Source organism: Pocillopora verrucosa, chromosome 3 (genome assembly GCF_036669915.1).
Source record: "Pocillopora verrucosa isolate sample1 chromosome 3, ASM3666991v2, whole genome shotgun sequence".
In the NCBI taxonomy this organism is placed as follows: Eukaryota; Metazoa; Cnidaria; class Anthozoa; order Scleractinia; family Pocilloporidae; genus Pocillopora; species Pocillopora verrucosa.
The window spans coordinates 5,616,192-5,636,904 of NC_089314.1; the positions used below are offsets into that span (position 1 = coordinate 5,616,192).

General features: G+C 39.2%; 1 protein-coding gene and 1 long non-coding RNA gene across 2 annotated transcripts in view; one reads left to right on the forward strand and one right to left on the reverse strand.

Annotated features, from left to right (window-relative positions):
* Window positions 1-3,821: 3,821 nt before the first annotated feature.
* Window positions 3,822-6,356, reverse strand: LOC131798047 (uncharacterized). Its single transcript, XR_009341255.2, has 3 exons — window positions 6,171-6,356; window positions 6,019-6,073; window positions 3,822-4,089 (listed from the first exon to the last, which is right to left on the reverse strand). It is a non-coding gene; the product is annotated as an uncharacterized lncRNA (long non-coding RNA).
* Window positions 6,357-8,347: 1,991 nt separating this feature from the next.
* Window positions 8,348-20,713, forward strand: part of LOC131798419 (uncharacterized) — a 107,548-nt gene continuing 95,182 nt past the window's right edge. Inside the window, exons 1-16 of the mRNA XM_066164565.1 lie at window positions 8,348-8,456; window positions 12,790-12,981; window positions 13,280-13,555; window positions 14,076-14,351; window positions 14,638-14,826; window positions 14,933-15,106; window positions 15,438-15,587; window positions 15,983-16,326; window positions 17,193-17,439; window positions 17,676-17,885; window positions 17,976-18,179; window positions 18,370-18,585; window positions 19,094-19,294; window positions 19,405-19,614; window positions 19,928-20,125; window positions 20,304-20,656. Of these exons, the coding sequence (XP_066020662.1) occupies window positions 8,399-8,456; window positions 12,790-12,981; window positions 13,280-13,555; window positions 14,076-14,351; window positions 14,638-14,826; window positions 14,933-15,106; window positions 15,438-15,587; window positions 15,983-16,326; window positions 17,193-17,439; window positions 17,676-17,885; window positions 17,976-18,179; window positions 18,370-18,585; window positions 19,094-19,294; window positions 19,405-19,614; window positions 19,928-20,125; window positions 20,304-20,656 (3,498 nt within the window). The 5' untranslated portion in view covers window positions 8,348-8,398. The remainder of the gene's footprint in view (window positions 8,457-12,789; window positions 12,982-13,279; window positions 13,556-14,075; window positions 14,352-14,637; window positions 14,827-14,932; window positions 15,107-15,437; window positions 15,588-15,982; window positions 16,327-17,192; window positions 17,440-17,675; window positions 17,886-17,975; window positions 18,180-18,369; window positions 18,586-19,093; window positions 19,295-19,404; window positions 19,615-19,927; window positions 20,126-20,303; window positions 20,657-20,713) is intronic.

A 20,713-nucleotide genomic window follows, 5' to 3' on the forward strand; every position in this document is an offset into this window, starting at 1 on the left:
TTGTAGTTCCCTAAGTGAGGAGGGTAACTCGCTTCATGGGAGCACGCCTTACATGAAATCTTACAATGACTCCAAACCTATGAACATTGGTTTATACATCTTAACATTGGTATGATGTTAGGTTGTATTAACACATCCTAGGATGTATTAATATATCCTAACATCAGTATGTATATTCCCCATACTTGTCGGAGACTTTGATTCGTGCGCGACACATGTCAGATGATGAGTGTGAACATTATGTCAAGACTTAAGTGGGTGAGACTGAGTGGCAAGAGCTAGAAGCACCGCCCTAAGTGATTTTGGGACATTGATCGGTTTATATAATCAACGCAACCTTGAATGACCTTTTAAATCAGTACTTGGCAACAACCAATCACAATGTAGAGGATATCGTATAAGAGAGTGATTTCTTACAAATTTTGCAGAGAGTAGCTTTTTACACAGCCGTTGTAAAGAAGCGAATACGAGAATGGAATAAAAAAGTTTGATTGAGTCTAGTTCGTTAGAATTCTATCCCTAGTAAACGGGGCAAAGTTTACGAATACTTTCCCTAATACATTTCGTAAGGCTCTGACTAAGAGGATTTGTCTAACAATCAAGAGCCTCCCAATTGGTGATCATTTTCTTAATTTACCTTAATGTTTGATGCAGGGGTGATATTGGAAGCTTGTCATTCTTTGAGGTCAAATGGTTACCCAAGCTGAAATTCATCAGGGATCAAGACAAATGTGCATTAAATATTTTCGCTTTTCTGTGAAACTCACACAAGCCTTTTTTTCTTTTCCTAAACTTAGAATTACCGATTTATAGAGGCATATAAACTCTCTCACGCACAAACAAACACGAGAAATATACCTCTCTGAAAGAGATTTAGTGGTAAAAGTAATTCGGTTTATCCAACCGAGTTACTTTTACCACTCAGTTTAACTTTTACCACTCAGTTTAACTTTTACTAATCACCCATTCAGCAGCATTAAGGTGATTCCTTATTATTGCGCTGCGCATCCTGTATTGCGCATAAAAACACGTAATCATGCGGATTACGTGTTTTCATGCGTTTTTCAGTAACTGGACCCGGTAAAGCGATGCGATTCTTCTAAGCTTTTGAACGAGCACGGTGACCTACATTTTTATTTTATAATATTTTTGTACTTATTATCCCCTTTAAATGGGAGAAAATTTTTTAAAAAATTATGAAAAGGAAAAAAACGATATCGTTAAACACGTTACTCGATGATGCAAATCATGACCTTGATGGCCACAGACTCGTAACTGCTTACAGTTCTTTTATTGTATTCCACAAGTCGGATTATCTTTATTGCCTTTTCCATCCGGCTCATTCCCTTCGGCAGTTTCCTCTTCTTTTCTCGAGGTCATGATTTTTCTTTAATTTGACTACACTTAATTCAAACATTCCACTTAGCGTTCCGTAAAAAATTTTCTGAAATCTTTAAAAGCACCAGAGCTATTCAGAAAAACGTATTTTCGTGTAAAAGTTGATAAATCAGAAAGGTGTCATAATCTCGGACTTGGGCGAATCCCCTGCAGACGATCATATTGGGGCTCATGTTACTTCCATATTTTGTTTACATCGCGCTACAAAATTCACTCGTGGAAGCTCTATGTTTATGGAAAAATTTTTGAACATTGAGAAGTGAAAAGGGGAAGAAAGTCCTTCGCAAAAAAAAAAGAAGGAAAAAAAAACAAGCCCAAAGAAGAAAGAAAGGTTACCATTCTGTCAAGAAAAGAAAAATATCCCTTTGTGAAAGCGACTGGAGCTCTAAGCTGGCGTCCAGATTTCGAACAAAGAAGTCACTGTCAAACCAAAATTTTCCATACATGATGCTAAAGACGAGGTTCCCTTTTTTTTCATGCAGGTACCAGCCTCGATACAAAAACGTTAAAAATCACCACGAATCGTAATTTTGAAAGCTGTATGTCGATTCGTTGTCTTGTTTCTTAGCACATTTTCCGGTTTTTCCATTCTTGCCGTGGGTTTCTCCTTTGCCTTTGACAACTTCGCTCATTACTGTGTCGTCCCCTAAAACGCTCCACTGGGCGATTGAGATTAAAAAGGAAAACCTTCCTGTAATGCGTTACTTTTCCCGGGAAATCTTGATCCATTGTCATTTCCGCCAGGAGGTCCTGTTGTCCCATTGGTTTGCGGTTTCAGGAGGTGAGATAATCTCCTGGCGTGGCGTGGGTTGTTTGCGAACATATCGCATTTGATTTTGGAAGGAATGCAACCGCTTTGAGCGAACTTATAGGCTGTATAGATTTGACCGATTTTCGTCAAATTTTGCCAAAACATACAAGGAATAATGACAAACGGAAATATGTCGGGAAATTATGATATTTGAAATATTTGTCCCGTGGCGTCTATTTACGCAACACGCCCCGCATATTTTTTAGCTACTCCAACTTTAGATGTCGATATCTAGACAACCAATCAGAATATCGAAAAAGCTTGCTACACATTTGTTGATTGATGCCTCGTGAATAAGACTGTGCAGCCATTTTGCTCGTGCTGCGGCTTCCGATCCCCGCCGATGAATTCAGTACAAGAACCTTCGGTCGTTTCACGCCTTACCGGCTCCTGACACTTCCTCTGTGTCAAATTAAAATCTACGATAGAATTATATTTTTATCGTAAACTGCAGTTATCAAGCTTTCTTCTGATATACAGTTGCTTAGGATTATAGTGAAACTGGTGCGCGTACGAATTTTTTCCCAAAGGACACCCGCGAAGTTGGGAAGTAACCTAAAATACATTAGACTAGATAGGGTGACATGGTCTGTTGGATAGTTCGCCAAACGACAAAAATCACACAACTGGAGGTTACAGAAAGTTTTAGCCGAAAATTTACTCGTCACTTTAACAAGAAGGACGACGTTCAAACTTTGAACTAAACCTCGATCTTGTTGCATAAGCAACCGAAAATAAGCGGTCACGTAATGTAACACAACACGACATCTCACGACGTGAAAAGCTTAGATGATGAATGTTTCGAGAATGCTAGAATGAACAGTAAAGGACAAACATACGACGCATTCTTATGTATATAGAAGCTGCTCGAGTTTAGTTGGAGCAAAAATTCTACTTTTTGAACGAAGTACATGAACACATGTTTTAAACCGTGGTGGTCGTGATGGCCTGCAAAAGTAATTGCATGCTATATTTACTCAGGAAACCAAAGATATGAGTTGGCAACCACAGTAGAGGTGAAAAGCCACGCTCTCCGGCTATAAATATGTTATTATTATCACAGATTCGATCACTTTCGCTGTTGCTAGCTTTTGTGCATTGTGTCCAAAGGAAGGAATATGCGAAATCAATAACTTGTAGGTGAGAAGGAAGCATAAGTTTCCTTAATGTAATTAATGTCGAAACTTTCCAGAGCCGGAATGCCGGAAAAAAAATTGAATGAAAAAATGGCTGGTTGGAAAAGCCTTAAAAAATAACGTATGTGCTCGTGTAACACTTATAATGCAAGATTAAAACGGCCTCATCCGATATGTTTGAAGTGAAGGAGAGCACAGACAGCCAGGGGAAAAACAACAGCAACAACCATTGGTAAACGGCTACATTAAATATCATAAAGGCAGGAGGTCAAGATGTTTTCGCAGAATTTGTGTAAGCTGAGAATATCACCCAATGGAAACTTAGAACTGTTTTTGCTGTTTCTTTCAATGCACTTCAGGTAACCTTTGTTTTCATTAACCTCCGGTAGTCCAATAGTCATCAGTTGCCGACTGTTCTAATTGGGAGTTAATCCAATTCACGAGTTCTTGAGTCACCTGGTCAAGTAACAACTCAATCAAATAGGACGACTTTATTAAAAAATGACAAATACAATAGGAAAGTTTCCAAAAATGATATTTGAGCCTTTTAATGAAACCATTGTGATTGTCATACTGCCTCAAGGAAGCGCACGAAAATAGTTTGCAAAGATTTCTTCATCACGCATAGGTTTCCTCTTCTCTTCGCGAAGGCCTATCTTCCTCGCCGTTGTTTTGTTTTGTTTTATTTCTTCGTCTTTGTTGTCTACTTTTAGTAACAGCTGTGCGCATTGAGTAACCAGGCATCTGTGTGAAAAGATTAATAGGGAACCAGCTAATCGGAAATAAATCGATTACCATAAATTAGGTGTACCCATAACTTGATATTTGCTGACATCGACCAAGCTATTCTCTAATTTCTAATTTCATAATGAACCTTGCCGAAGATCCTGTGATCTTTGTTCACAAACTTGTTGTGGGGTTGAATATTTGCTTCTTGACACATTTTCTGAGGTTTGCATTTTTATTGGTGAATACAAGACCAATCAATTTATTGTCAATAAATGAAAGGATGAAGGTTTCATAGATTGACAATTAACAAGCGGTGCGGGATCAACTCTCTTTAGATTTAGAAAGTGGTAAAGTGTTCATCAGAGCAGCGCCCATATAACGAATCATGTCACTAACAGTTTAGGGATGGCACTTCCCGAGTGACTGTGATGTTTTTTAAAAAGATTCTTTCGTTAATCGACTAACTTTAGTGTTATGTAACGTTGTGAATTACTTGATATCTAGGAATTTTTAGCCAGTTTTAGGGCTTCGGTATTTTCAGCTTTTTTGATGAGTCTATTCCTGTAAATAAACGAATGTATTAAACATTATGACTATTATCATCATCTCTATAATCACGAGTTTTGTTATTATTACCATTATCACTGTACTATCCTTTTTAATTATCAACGGTATCAGGAATGAGAAGTGCAGTTAAATCACCCCTAGATAAACTTTTTCTTTCTTCTCCTGTCTATCCCTTAGAAAAAATCATTTTCGTCACTTCTGGAATTGAAATGTTTAGTTGCAACAAGATCAATATTGAAATGTCCGCCTAACAGGCGGAATGAAATGTTATTGTGGCTTTGTTGGTGTGTCAACGTGACGCCTTCGCAAAAACGTACTAGATTTCTTGCCTAGTAAAATTGTCCAACTATATGTTGTGATGGATAGTTAACCACTACTCAAGTAGTGTTTTCATATTAATTTTTTGAACTGCAGTTTACAAATATGATTTACATATATTGACGCATCACTTCATGAGTTTCATAATTACGAACCGACATAATAATCAGCCCCCAGTTGGCTTGTTAGCTCAATTGGTAGAGCCCTGCACCGGTATTGCAGAGGTCATGGGTTCAATTCCCGAATTTTCTTTTTCAGGCCTTATTTTCACTACAGCGTAAGTAGTGTTCACTACTGCGAAAGTCGCTCTCACATTCATTTCTTAAGCCGCAGTTCGTTTGCCGGAAAAATAAAATAAGGTACTGAGAGAACACGAAAATCCTCGTGTTTCCCGACACTTACCGGAATACTCAGCCTAATCTCCATTGTGAGGGGAGGCTACTCTTTTAATTCACTGTTTTTTTATGTGTGTTATTTTTTTTGGCTCAGCGTGGAAAGTTATTCTTATATTTTATTTTTGTGTATTGTTTTTTTTATCATTATTATTGCCATTAGAACGGTTAGAATAAAGCTCTTGGGTCATTCAGAGGAAGCGCCATGTTAACAAATCTTTTGCGTGAAAAAGATAACACATTTCAGTTTACTGTTGGTGACAAAATAATTCAACGTAAAGCCGTGGAAAGTGATGCTATCACTTTTCAACTTTCCCCTTCCCCACCCCTCCGTTCCAGTTTATCGATAAGAAATCCGTTTGTCTTCTCGAATTCGGAAAAGCAGCTTATGAGATGACTGTCAAGTTTTGCTTTTATGTCATATTGATGATTGTCGGCTCCCTTTCATCAAGATAATTGACGGCTCTTCAGCGTTCATGCGTCACATGTGATTTAGACGATTTAATTTTGTTTGTAATTTAAGGATAAGATGATTTAGAATGATTTTGAGATCAAAGTGACAATTCCTATCCACATGTGGAAATTATTTCACATATAGCTTGGGAACAATCAAGTAAAATACTTGAAAAAATCTAATTTCTCTGCTCATAAGAATGTGAAAGGGTACCTTTTTTCCAAGTTAAGAAATGACTGTCTGAAAGAAGTGGCTTCCTTGACTGAGCCTGTTATATTCAAGTACAAAAAAATACATTGCTTTTATTTTAGGTAAATAAAAATGGAGTTTACATAGTTCAAAGTTTCAAAATCCTTTTATCTTACCTGACATCACGTTTATTTTAAGAGGGGACCCTCCCTTCCTTGACCATATCCCCCTCACAATATTCTCACGGTATCAGTTCTTGTACACTGCCTTCTCCCTTGTTTACATTCGTCAATTTCTGCTCCTCTTTTGTTACTGCTTCGCGTTATCGTCGATCATAGTACAAACAGAGAAAGAGGGAAACGTTTCACAGACAGCCCTAATGGCAAATATGTGTTTATCGACAATTTGCAATTCTTGGAACACTCAAACATTCCGGGAAAAAATTGACTCCCCTGGGAGTAAAAACAAAATAGAGAAAGGTTAACGAGAAACAGATTTTAGGTATTAGTATTGACCGGGAACAAGTCGAAACACGCCCCATTTTACGTCGATTTAATGAAATATATCTTGTTTACATGTCTGGCTATTTGTGGGAATTCCAACATTCAATGTAAATGAACAAAGTACCCGAGAAGTGAAATTTAAACATAGACAACCCCAGAAGCATTATTACGATATAAATCAACATTTATATTTCATTTTATAGTTTCATAAAGCTATGATTTTAGTGAGAAATCGGTGAATCCTTACAGTCTAGCGTTCAAGGATTTATATTTAATTTTTTTGCGCGCGATGCTATAATCAGCTGCAGCTGGCACTTTTCTTCTACTACCATCAGAATTCTAAATATTAAGAGTTAAGTGAAAATGGAGTTCTTGTTTTGCAGTAATAACAAATCAGCTTAATGAATTCCTGAATCTAATCAATGTGTCAGGAGTACTGATCAAGGGTCAACTCTTCTTTGACGTAAGATCACATCTACCCTCCGCACAGCGGTACCCGTTTTTGATGTGACTTTTTCAAGACGCAGATAAGAGTGTTCGATAACGAAAAGCGCCTTGAATGAAAAAAATAAGGTTTTCTATTGTATGAGGTGATCCTCACGTGAGGACATTTGGTCGGAATGAAGGGATGAGAGGGCTGAAAGAATTGCAAGATTCCTTGAGGTTATCACCTGAGGTCGAGCCGTAAAGCTGCCGTTGTAAAATACCTTGACAAATGAAGAGGACGACATCCGCACTCGTAGCGTAGCAGTCTGAAAATGTATTTCTGCTATTTCTGACACATTTCTACGTTTTACACTCACTTATCGAGAAAAACAAAGAGGCAAACTCGACAAAACTGAAAACAGATTGCAGATATTGGACGATAACCTTTAGTAGAAAAGTAAATAATCGCCTAAACATAGAGACGCAAAGTCGGGTTATCTGTTTTCCCACGTGGAGTTGTAAAGCGATCTGACTGCTCTAAGTGCTCTAGTACAATATTTACGAGTTTGTGAAATCGTTCTTGCGAAACATGATGAACACGCTGGCTTTCATCAGACGGGTGGGGGGCAGTAAACACCTTCGACTATCTCCTACCTCCCTCAAAATAAGTATGAGAAAATATGATGAAAAGTGCCAACTTTTCCTTTTGAAATCTTCTTCCCCCACAAATCTGTTTTAGGAAATAATTCTGGAAGATGTACCTAGAGGGTTTTATGGTCGACACTGTTTAAGATCTTGCGGCTACATAATATGGACACTTTTCCCGCTTGCAACGCGTTGTTCACAAACTTACCAATTGTGGGTATTTTCCAGTTACAACCTTAAGTTACGCTGTGTTCTCTAAGGCGACCGCGACGATTAAAGACGGAACCCTGCTTGATTGATGAGACCGTCCCGGAACCCAGACTGGGGATCGATAATGAAGCATGAACATTACTTTTTCACACGGTACCGAATAAATGTTTTTTAATAGTTCTTACTGGCTTAGTCATACAGTAGAGTAAATGTCAGATCTTTGGAACTTCTCACTGCGTGGGAATTGATATGGAATTTGGAAGGAAACCCCAAGAGGCGGAAAATCCTCATAGACTATTAATCCTGTTTGGTATAATTCAGATTAACATTAAGGAACTATTACGGTGACAATTGTTCGTAATGTACTTTCACGAGACTCTGGGTACACGGTTTCGTGCACAGGAGTGTTTCCAGTGGGTGATATTGCCGCTGATAAGATTTTGACAAGTGTCATTAGACGCCCTCCCATGGTATGAGACACAATCGCTCTTTGAGTTGAAATGTGATCTTGTGCAATAAAACCTTTCAATAAAATCATTTCATGATTGTGTCGGGGTGCATTTCGGAGCCGACCCTCTGTACGTCTAAAAGTATCACACTTGGCTTTTCATGGCTTTGAAATGAGGGCTTCGGTAGCGATCCTGGTGTGCTGTTACACGTTAATTCGTGGGACCTCAGGTACGTTGATGGAATTAACTTGTTTTTTGTTAAGAATACACTGCAGCGTGAGCAAGCACGATGCACACCGTTCCGCTTGTTGAGAAAATATGTTTGCTTGGGTTGCTAATTTGCTTATCAACCAGCGTCTAGCAGCAACCTTTATTTAAAAAAGTGAGAAGTGTGGAGATGGGATTGGAAAGATACAGTGTCGAACTATTCTGGGCTTACAGAGCATTCCCGTAAGATATCAATATATTTTTAAACGCGTGTAGCAATCAAGACTCATATGCGATAAGACTGGAATCCAGTTACAGCGTACGCAAAGTTCTTTAGAAGGTCGGGTTCTGCTTCTTTCCATGTACTACACCGATCGGGGGTTAGAATTGTCACTCACCATTCAAAAACTCTGCTGTCAAATTATTCGTTCGTTACAACTGCGTGACGCATTCTGCAAATGTTTCACGCCCTAAAGTTCTTCTCTGTATTTACGCTGAAGCCTTCCTATCATTGCCAAGTTTTGCATGTTTCGAGTAAAATTGAGTCACAGACACCATATTTAGTAATTAGTGAACCACGTGCCTTCTGTCCGAGAGGATGCTGTAAGAAACCAGAAGTATGTATTGCATAATTTGCGGTGAAAGACGATTGGTAAAAACATGCTCCTCTTGAAAAAAAACTGTTTATCTCGATGAATTTTAACTGTCAGTCAGCACTCCCCAAATTGCTTCGAGTCTTCTCTTTGTCTACATATTTTGGTGACATACTTTGGAAACCTCCACGTAGAACCATGTATAAATTGATATTAAAAGTAAATTTGTTATGGTCAACTGCGTTAATCGTCTGTTCTCAATTTTTGCCATTCGGTCTTCTTTTCTTCGCCCGTTAGAAAAACCTGGAATGCTACCAAGAATTATTCAAGTGCATGAGCATAAAAGGGACGATAGTTATCAAAGCTTGAAATTTTCAAACTATATTCACAAAGCACTCTAGACTATCAGAGAGAAACTCTGGACATTTCCGGCTCTTGAACTTTGCAGTTCAATTTAATCAAACTCTTTCCTTTTCTGTCACTGCACAATCATCAAGTTGAATTCACATTGAACAATTATTTACCGATGGGGAGGTTAATCGTGGTAGAAATTTTTCTTTCCGGTGTGGTTTATACTTACGAAAGCGAAAATGAGCGAAGAAAACAGTTACGCTCTATGTTTTCGCATCAGCGCACGCTAAAGGAGCTAAAACCGGAAGGGATTTTCATCTCTTGGCACATGGGCTTTCTTTACACACCCATGAGGTGTGTATTTGAATTTGTTTAGTTTCCCGTGGAAAAGAAAATTTACGAGAAAAAAATCAATGAAGAGAAAGCAAAATAGATACAATCGTTCTTCTGGTCTTTCTTGTTTGTGGATACTATCTTGAGATCAATCTGTAACAGGAATATCGTTTTTCTCGATCGCGTGCTGATTTCAGCGATACAGATGTGTGTGGTGTATGGCACGACAATTTCAAAGAAGCTTTCGTTCATCCAAATATTACAAGCATGATTAAACAAGAACGCATACTAATACAAAGCTCCTTTCGTATTTGCGGAGAAAATTGTACTGCGCGGGACGAATACCGAACAAAGGCAGGGTAACCAAAACTTAAGATGGTTCGGAGCGTCAAGTTTTTCCCAGTACATTTAGTTTGCCCTGTGCCCTGATCTTCGACTCGACATTTAAATTGTGCCCGTAAAGCATTTTAATAGATCTGGCACGCAATGAAAGGCTCTCCACATGAATTTCCTGACGCGTCGACACATACCAAGGGATGCTTTTTTTTTACGCTTTTTTTAGGCGATTTGACGTTGAAAACATGCACCGTGGAATTTGTGTTTTAAAGCAACTTGCCAGAGGGGAGCCACTTTCATCGGCTAAGTTGTTATATTTAAGAGGCAAGAGAGAAAAAAGTACAATAATGATTATTTCTCTCCATATGTGTTTACATTTCAACTCATCAAACTATTCAAGTACTTATTTGTTGAGACTAATATGTTTGAGACGTGAGATTGTAACGCAATCGACCAACCAAGGTAAAACACATCTCTTATTGCGCTTATTGAATAATCTGTTCAATGTGCATAACACAAGTTTATTACCAGTGTAAATAACCATCCCACAAGTGAAGCTGCAGTCCTTTTTCAGAATTTTTTCTATACTTGCTCGAACAAAGATTTGATTGCTATACGCGCGTTTAAATGGCAGAGACGATGTTTAGAGAGTCAGGCGAATCACTTCACCGAGTTTTATTTGCACAGAAAGCACAAGCATAGTTTGATCTGCTGCCGTTTGCTTCAAATTTTTTTCGGAAAATTGACAAAAAAAAAAAAAATAGAGTAACTGTGGTGTTCTCCGATTGACACGGAACAACCGTTATGGTTAGAAAAATGCCCACATCATTTCCTAAGAAATATTTATATGGGATTGAGGTTTTCACGTGTGCACCCTTTTAAAAAGTCGTTATCTAGCTTCTCTTTATTACGATAACGTTCGCAGTTTCTTTGAAAAACACAAAGTTGAACACATGGTTCTTTAGCCATATGACTTCCCCCAGCTAATTAAAGAAATAGGGATTCGCAGTAAGATATCATTCAAAATATAAAGAGAATTCATACAGCTGCTATCCATGTGTTATTATCTGAATGATATCGTGCCACTTGCCAGAGGGGCCTTTTAAACCAGCCTATGAACACTATTTCAACATGATCTCATATTGTATCAATTATAATTTTGACAGACGCACTTTGATTAAAATGTCGCGTTGTTTTTATAAATTTTCATATCCTATGTTTTCAATGTGGGAGTTCGGGAAGAGGCCATAAACTACTTAAAGAATATAAAGTGATCATGAATTTCATCTACATGAAAAAGTTACTCTTTTGTACAAAGTATTGCCAGGCAACGCTGAATCGATTGTCAGCCATGATTATGAATAAAATAAATTACCATTCTGCGCATCTCCCTCTCTCTCATCTCTCTCTCCTCCCCCTCACCCTCCCGCTCTCTCCTCTCTCTCTCTCTCCTCCCCTTCACCCTCCCCCTCTCCCTTCAGATCAGCCGTATTATCACCAGATAATACAGATTGTCTTTCTTATCTCTTGGCAAGTCCAAGCATACCAGAGGATCTGATCTAAATAGCTTTATGGATATTTGATAACTTCGTTGGACGGCCAAATTACTTCTGGGCGGTTGAGATCAGAAATTTACTGATATGTATCGGAGTGCCAATATGGTGAAACTGACTGATTAGATTAAGTTCCCTCAAGTTTGATTTATTGAATTGGTAAAATACGCATACGTATTTACGCTGTTAAAGCAATGGGGGTCTGGGGAGAAAAATGTGCCCAGGCACTTTTACGTCTCCTCTGTCATCGTCTCCTTTGACTTGGAGCAGAGCACAATCTAAACAGGTTAATTAATCGTTCTTGAACGCGAGTGCCTCTTGCACGAGGTAGATGGCCACAAGTTCAAAAGCGCAACAACAGCCACGCTTCATGGTATAAATTAATTTTATCAAACTAAAACAGATAAAAATCTCTTTTCAATAACCAAGTTTGTTACAGCACCCTGAGCAACACGAAGTAAAAAAAAATCACCCTGATAGTCCAGATACTTTTTGAAGAAGTCATGTGAAATCAATTATATATGGAATTACCCACAGTAAGAGTTCACTTTTTGAGGTGAACCGTTAATGTGGTTTATTTCGATTGCAAAAGAATAACAAACAGACTATAATGTGTCGTTTGTTTCAACATAAATGGGTGCACCATTCGCACATTTTGTCAATGTTATTTGTCCGTCAGATGGTTCCCGTACAATTCTCTCTAGCCATTACATGGTACGCCTTCTTTTAATGAGGCAAAGGTACTGTGCAATTCATTCCTGAGGGTCTTAATGTCCTTAGGTTGACCAATCAACCATGAATTGGCCTAAGATGTAACCGTCTACCCTGAAAAACAATTTGTTTTTTAGTTATAACAGGGTAATTTAGTATCATCGATTGAGTTGATGACGTCAATTGGCCACCGCATGGAGTTAAAAGGTCGACGTTTCGAGCGTTAGCCCCTCGTCAGAGCTCTGCGTTAGCCCTTACTCGCTGTGACGAAGGGCTAACGCTCGAAACGTCGGCCTTTTAACTCTATATGGTGGCCAGTTTGCGTTATCAACTCACTGAGTTGATAATACTAAATTACCTTGTTATTTAACCGTCAATTAAGGGGATTTCATTCTAATGAGACCCTTCTCGTATCCTTCCACACGTGCACATTTCAAACTTTTTTGGATGCTGATTTGATATTTCCTTGACTCTTTAGGTCTCTTTTATGAACCACCTGACAACAGAATAGATGAACTTAATAAGTCTGGCACATGTAAATTGTGGCAAAACCTTCCTTGTCCATTGAGAGGCACCTCCTGTTCCTCAAACACGGACTGTCTTGGACGAGGAATCTGTTGCTACCATTCGTGTGGGACGGCTTACTGCGTTGACGAAGATTCAGAAAATGGTGAGAAAAGCAATTTCAAGTTGTTGCCATAAAGAAGTTTTACTATCGGATATGTTTGACTCGGTGAAAACAACTTTTCGAACGAAACTGGATTTTAGTGAATCATAGATTTGATATCATATTTAACGAAGTTGTAGTATGCTAACGGCGCATTTACTTTGTGCAACATGCACGTTGATTTCTTTGGGCCATAATAATGCCAAAATATCTGTAAGAACTTGCGCCATTTGAATATTTCTTGAGGAACAAGCGAATGTTTGAAAAGGTGAACATAGCGAAAAATTGATTTCGTCTCCAGATCCTTGTGCTGGAAAAAAATGCGGGCATGGAGAGATTTGCTTGAGGGATGGTCCCAGATCCACATGCCTATGTCCTCCACGCTGCATAGGAAATCGTCGAGTTCCACGTGTTTGCGGAACTGATGGCATCACCTACAAAAACCTTTGTGAATTGTTGAGAACCGCGTGTATTATCGGAGACACTACTCTGAAGATGAAACACCTACATCGATGTGGTTCCAAACCGGTGGTCAAACCAACAACAACCACTCCGCCCATCACGCAATCTCCAACAGGTAAATTGAACAACTCATGCATAGCTTGTGTATACCGAAATATCGATGCAAGGAAAGAATTTCGGAGAGCACGAGTGGAGCACAAGGAATGGTTAATACGAGGCCGAGAGCTACTCAAACTTCCAAAGTGAATCCATAACTCCATATATGCAGAGCATGAACCATTTGTTTTGTAACATAGAGGACAAAACTTGTGTACGAAAAAGGACTTATAAGATGGAGGAGAAGTACATGTGTTATCATAATTCCCATTTAAAACAATTACAATATCTTGCAAACATATCATTCATGAACTAATCAAAAAAAGGAATTTCTCTGTTATTCAATATTTTTGCATCTCTAGAACCACCCTTTAAGGTACACAAAACTTGTGTACGAAAAAGGACTTATAAGATGGAGGAGAAGTACATGTGTTATCATAATTCCCATTTAAAACAATTACACTATCTTGCAAACATATCATTTATGAACTAATCAAAAAAAGGAATTTCTCTGTAATTCAATATTTTTGTATCTCTAGAACCACCCTTTAAGGTGAGTCCGACTCATGAAGATTATCAAGAATTGACTGAAGGGGAACGTGGTAATATTACATGTCGAATTGAAGGAACTGTCATCTCGTACACATGGCTGCTTCCAAACCGTGGACCACTACCATCGAGAATACGCCCTTTTAGAAACATTTTGTCGTTCAGGAACGTACTTAAAGGGGATGGTGGCGTTTACACTTGCGAGGCAGTTGGTGGACCAGATGGAAACCAGGTTGTTAGGGCGCTTGTTAATGTTACAATCGAACGTAAGTGCAGTAAAGCGTAGCTTCTCCAGCTATTTGTTTCTTGGATGCCTTTTTCTTTGTTTGTTTAATTGATCTTTCCCAGTGTCCCCCCTTCCCTGTAGAAGACATTTACCACCGCTGATTAATCGAACATATTTTCATATTTTCCCGAAAGTTCCTCAAAGTGTGCTACCTATTTATACCTGGCAAGAGGTATGTCATCCCCCGAGTATGTCCGTCAATATATTGTGATTATTCTCTTTTGACTTATAATATTTGTAAGGACAGCTTTTCTTTCTCTTTGCAGCAGCTATTCCAGCAGAAGTTGATTTTTGTGACGAGCCTGCCGCAGTTGGAAATTGTTCAAGATTGATAATTCGGTGGAATTTTAACAGTAATGTGGAAGAATGTGTTCCATTCATATACTCTGGTTGTGCAGGAAATTCAAACAACTTTCTCAACAAGGAAACGTGCGAAGCTGTGTGCAAGAAGAAAGGTAGGTTTGAGCTCTTGGCATAAATTAGGTTTTATTTTTTTTTTTAGGTTTTGGATTATGTTTTAGATTATGGATTTGACGATTTATTCAATTTTTTTTTTTGCAGAAGTACCAGACAACAGAATTTGTCCAGCACCCCGGACGCGATCCGTTGCACAACACCTATGTGGAAATGATCAATGTTCTACAAATAATGACTGTCCACCGGGAACAAGGTGCTGCTCAACAACATGCTGCCAAGGGAGCTGCAAAAAAGAGTGCGTCAAACCTGTTTTTCCAGGTACGAACGATTATCACTTGAACTCTCAGCACCATAATCGGCACGTTTCAGATATAAAATCACTGGTTTCTACGATGGATAATCAGGAGATACACTTAAGTTGTAGCTGCATTTGAGGGACTCTGTGAAGTATGGTAGTATCGACATGTCAATTCAATACTTGTCTGAGATGAAATTTTCAGGAAGGAGAGAGCGTGGGTGGGGCTGGGGCGGGGTGGAAATGGCTAAAAATCTTGCCTGAAATGGTATGGATTTCTTGATGTTAAACTTGTTATTTTTGCGTGTGTATCACACGTTATAATTAAGAGTCATGAATTTATGCACATTTCAGATAAGCCAGGCACGTGTCCTGCTCCACCTAGTGACCAATCAGACTGTCCATTTCCCACCGACGAGTGCTCAGTTGATCACGATTGTGACGAAAATATGAAATGCTGTGATCGGCTATGTGGACGTGTTTGCGTTGAACCGGAGTTTAAAGGTAAAATTGACGCAAAAATACCTAGAATGAAAAATTGTCTACTTAAGTCTAACCTTTCGTTTGTGCAGCCTCGCTAACACCTATTTGTGCACGTGGTTCTGAAAAAGTTCCGTCAGAGTGCAATTGGAGTAAATGCTGAAAATACGTCTCGTAGGTCAAAGCGCGAAAAACAAGTAAGTTCTACCAGGCGCTGTCTGGTAAACGACTTAATATCCACGCCAGTCGATGGACCGAAGTTTATCATGTGAATTCCCTCGCACTTTTGTCTCTAGATTTTGGTGCATTCAAACATTTTTATCGGGATTAAACTTTGATTGAGATCAAGCAATTAGGTTTGAAGATAAACGTTACTTATATGATACGATTTTCACAGATCATTTCTTACCTTCTTACAGAGAAGTGCAAAGCTATTGTGGATCTAGCGTTTGTTCTCGATTCTTCTGGAAGTATTGGTCGATCTAACTGGAAAAGGCTGCTTGCTTTTGTCAAGGATGCAATTTCATCGCTGAATGTCTCCCCCAAGGGGTCTCACGTTGCCTCTGTCTCTTACTCATCGTATCCAAAGGTTGATTTCAGATTCAACACTCTGACAAATGACAAACTAAATGCGAAAGAATTGCACAAGTTTGTTGACGCAATAAAACACCAGAGAGGATTCACCTACATCGATAGGGCACTGAAACTTGCCAACGAGGAATTATTTAGCGACAAAGGTGGAATGAGACAGGCGGTTAGAAAGGTATTGATGCAAGCAAACGTAATTTGATCGTAACAAAATTGGGAATTCAACCTTGTGCGATGTGCTTTGATTTCTCGTGGGTATTATTGGCTAGATAATGAGCATATCTAAGGGTCGCGGTGATTGTTTTGGGTATTTTGTCCTCGCAGTCCCTTTCTTTCCCTGTTTTCACACTAATGGGTTGTTGTTGGTTATATAAAGGGTTCTCCCTTACTGAATTTCTGACGTAGGGTAATTGAGACTTTTTCCGAGTCTCAGTCTTTTAAAGCCCTTAAGTGTGTTCGATATACCGAGATACTCTTGGATTCTAAAAAGTGACTGGCATATTTTTCAAGGAAACATTGCCAGAATCACGACTTTCTTTGATTGGTTATTTTCAAGTCTATGGTTCAAGACCATGGTTCAGTCTATTTCATTCGTTCTAAGGAACGGTTACTTCGAAGACTGAGAACTATAGGTTGTGTCGGTCCTAATTCCGCTTTTCATAGTTATAAAGGAGTCATCGAGCGGCACTGAGGTTTTATAACGAGAATAGCCGCCTTTAAGTCAACGATTTAAATCTCAATTAGACCTGGCATCAGTCGAACATCTGTAACTCCGTTAAATGACCACGATTTAATTATATTAACCGTTTACTCCCTAACATCATTACGCATACTCTCCATACTACTCACTACACATTTCCCAGAGCTCTGACAAGGAGAATTTGTTCAACAATCAAAAGCTTCTTTAGTTGGTGATCATCTCCTTTATTCTCATGACCTTAATGTTTGATTCAAGGGTGATACGGTAAGGAGAAATTAGATGCTAGACACTCTTAGGGGTTAAAAGGTTAATCGCTCATAAATCCGTCTCTTTGATATTAGGTTTGCTTTGTGTTAACGGATGGTGCTCAAACAACTAATGGCAAAAAAGGTCCGTACGTTCCTCTGGATATCGCCTCTAAACCACTGAAAGATAAAGGAATAGAAGTATGGTCTATTGGTGTTGGAAAGAATGCCAAGAGAGATGAACTGGAAACAATAGCATCCGATCCTGGGAAAGTACTTAGAGTGAATAGTTTCAAAGAGTTGAAAACGATATTGACGGTAATACAGAAGGCAGCATGCGAAGGTTTGTGTTTGTAATTCATATCAAGTAAAATAAACCTCCACTAACAACCACATTTCTTGGAAAACAATTTTTTTCGCATTTTGAAGAAAACCGGCTTGCTTGGTTGACAAATGCATCACTCTTTGCAAGTGAATCTATTGACTACGAACTACTCTATACCACTCTAGCACGGCAATTCCCTTACAGAATCATGATCATGATTAATCGTGTTCACTCTATTTTCATTTTATAAATAGATAAGAAGGAGACTAAGTGCCAGAGAGAATTCGTTGCCGCTACAAAAGATACCGCCGTTGATGGGTTTATTCCAAGATGCAAACTAGACGGCAGCTATGCTGATGTACAATGCCGTGGATCCGTGTGCTTTTGTGTCGATAAGGATGGCAATGAAATAACTGGGACAAAGACACCTCTTGCCTCCGGCAAACCAAACTGTACAGCACCATGTATGTTGCATTTGTTTCTCATAGTTTCATTACTTAGTTTTATCTTTGAGTTGTCGGATGCTTATAGTACAATTTAACCTGTAAACACAGATAAGCTGTCGCCTTGTCAAGAAGCATACAGAAAAGCAATTCAAAATCCAAAACTTGGAGGCTACATTCCGCGTTGTAAAGACGATGGTGGATATCAGGGGCTGCAATGTAGTGGAGCATCTAGACAATGCTGGTGCGTGGATAGAAATGGGAATGAAATACCGGGAACAAGAACGACCAAAACTCTTCAGTGTCCTGATCCAGGTATCAATTGCGTAATACACTAAAATATTTAGTTGACAGGTGTATAAACTATGACAGATTTGTAAGTGTATATTTTAGAGAGATCAAGTTGAACTTACTTACATGAAAGACAAACTATTATGCATTGTCTGCCTCGTTTCCAGCGTTCTTGAATCTAACATTGGCACTAATTTTTCGTCATTTTTAACAGCTACTCAACCTAAATACACTGACTGTCAAAGACGTTACATGGAGCAGTCCAGGAACCCAGTTCAAGGTCGGTATATCCCCTGGTGTCGGCCTGACGGTGGATTTAATTGGCGTCAATGTTATGGTGATCACTGCTTTTGTGTCGATCAGTATGGACAACAACTGTCGAATACACGCGTCTACAGCAGCAATGGGCTACCGAAATGTTCAAAAGAAGGTAAATCAAATAATTTAAACACTTCGCAGATGGGCGCGTGTCACTCAATTTTAGCCCAATCGCCTTTTAATATGAAAAGTGTACTTTGCAATCATGGTAGCGCCGTCGTATGTTAAGAATGAGTGAATAATTTTAACCGGATGCTCGATACAGCTATTAACAAACATGAAACATAAATACGAATTAAACAGAACAACCCTTTGACGGCGGATTGAAGCTGACCAATATTAAAATTTAAAATGAGCGGACCTTCCCTGAGTTTGAAGTCAATGTGCGGCAGCCCTCGCTAAAGTCGTGGACACATCAGTCTTCAGGTACATTAACCAAGGGTATTGCTTTCGCGAAGCACTTTCCCTCGTGTGATGGCTCCGTGTGATGCCTGATGGCACAATCTGGATTTCGCGATTCAGGAAAACCAAAACCAAAGACTACTGTCTATCATTAGACGCCGATTATACAGGAAACCAGCCACTGTAACCTTAATTCAACAAAGGAACTTTATTTTCAGGAGGATTACTGACTCCATGCCAGCTAAAGGCCCTCCCAACCTACAGCGGTGCACCAGGTGTCGCTTTTCGATGTAAGAGAGATGGCAGTTTTGAGGAGGTGCAGTGTGAGAAGAATGGTGTTTACTGTTGGTGTGTTGATGAGAATGGGAACGAAATACCTGGAACTAAAAGTAGGAATGCAATTAGATGTCCGAGAAGAGGTAATCTCAAATAATTTTTTTTGTTGAAATTTAGTGTTACAGCGTAATGTAATTTCTAGTTCTAAAAGTTGATATCGATTGACGTTTATTGGTGGATTCATATTCCATAGGAGCACCGTTAACCCCTTGCTGGACAGCGTATCAAGACGCCCTAAGGAGTAACGCCATTGATAAGTTTATTCCTCGGTGCCGTCCGGATGGTTCATACAGTCCTGTACAGTGCTACCGCTCCTATTGCTATTGTGTGAATGGGGATGGTCAGGAGATCAGCGATACAAGAACATTCATAGTAACTGGAAAACCGAAGTGTACATATACAAGTGAGATAGCATTTGCTCTTTTCTCAGAAATAATTCATGTAGAAATCATTTCCCTAAAGAATTCTGCACCTCAGACACATTCATGCAGTTGTTATTTAGAGACACGAATCATCGCACGAGAGAAAACTAATTACAATTCCAAAATTTAACTTCAAGCGTATCGTTGCTTACAAAGACCAGAGTTTGAGAAGCAAGGCGCAAGCGTTTAGTTTGTGCAGGAAATGCCAAGTTATCGCGGGATAACATTCCTTATAAACGGGGGCTGTTGCTAGCGCGGTATAACTTCTTCATTATTTTTTTTCTCTTTTGACAGGTGGGTACCGTAAACCCTGCCAAAGAAGGTATTGGGAAGCTGTTCGAAGTGGCGCATCTTCCGATTACATTCCAAGGTGTTGGAGTGAGGGAAATTATGAACCAATGCAATGCAATAGACAGAGCTGCTGGTGCGTTGAACTTGATGGAACTGAGATACCGAACACAAGATCAAGAGGAACTGTTACTTGCCCTCCATGTAAGGCTGATCCTTCTCATGTATCAGTATAAGACTCTTGTCAGCGATTTACAAATGAAAAGTAGAGTTTACTCTTCAAAGCTATACTCTAGTTCTTACCTGAGTCATGACTATCCCTGCTTTTGCCGAAACCATATTTGGCATCTCTGTGATAAAATAAGTCTTCTTTCCTTTGTAGATGATAGAAGGCCGCTTGATTTTGGCTTCTTGGTAGACTCTTCTCCAGATATCAGCAGGGAAAACTGGCAGCGAATCTTGTGGTATATGCGTAATGTTATCGACAGACTCAGTTCTATCAACCACAGTCCTTATGGAACAAGAGTAGGGGTTCTTAGCTACGCCTCCATCACCCACCTGCACTTTGACTTTAACTTTCTCCGAGGTTTTACTCTGAATAAAGAACGAGTGAAAGCACATATCAACTCGCTTCCTCGCCAACCTGGTAATGACAGAAGGCTTGGTGACGCAATAGATAATACAAGAAGGAACCTTTTCAGTCGTAAGGGTGGTGCACGTCCCAACTCCAGAAGAGTAAGTTTAGTCATATCTCGTCATTTTTTAACACAGTGTACATATCGAAAGTTTTCT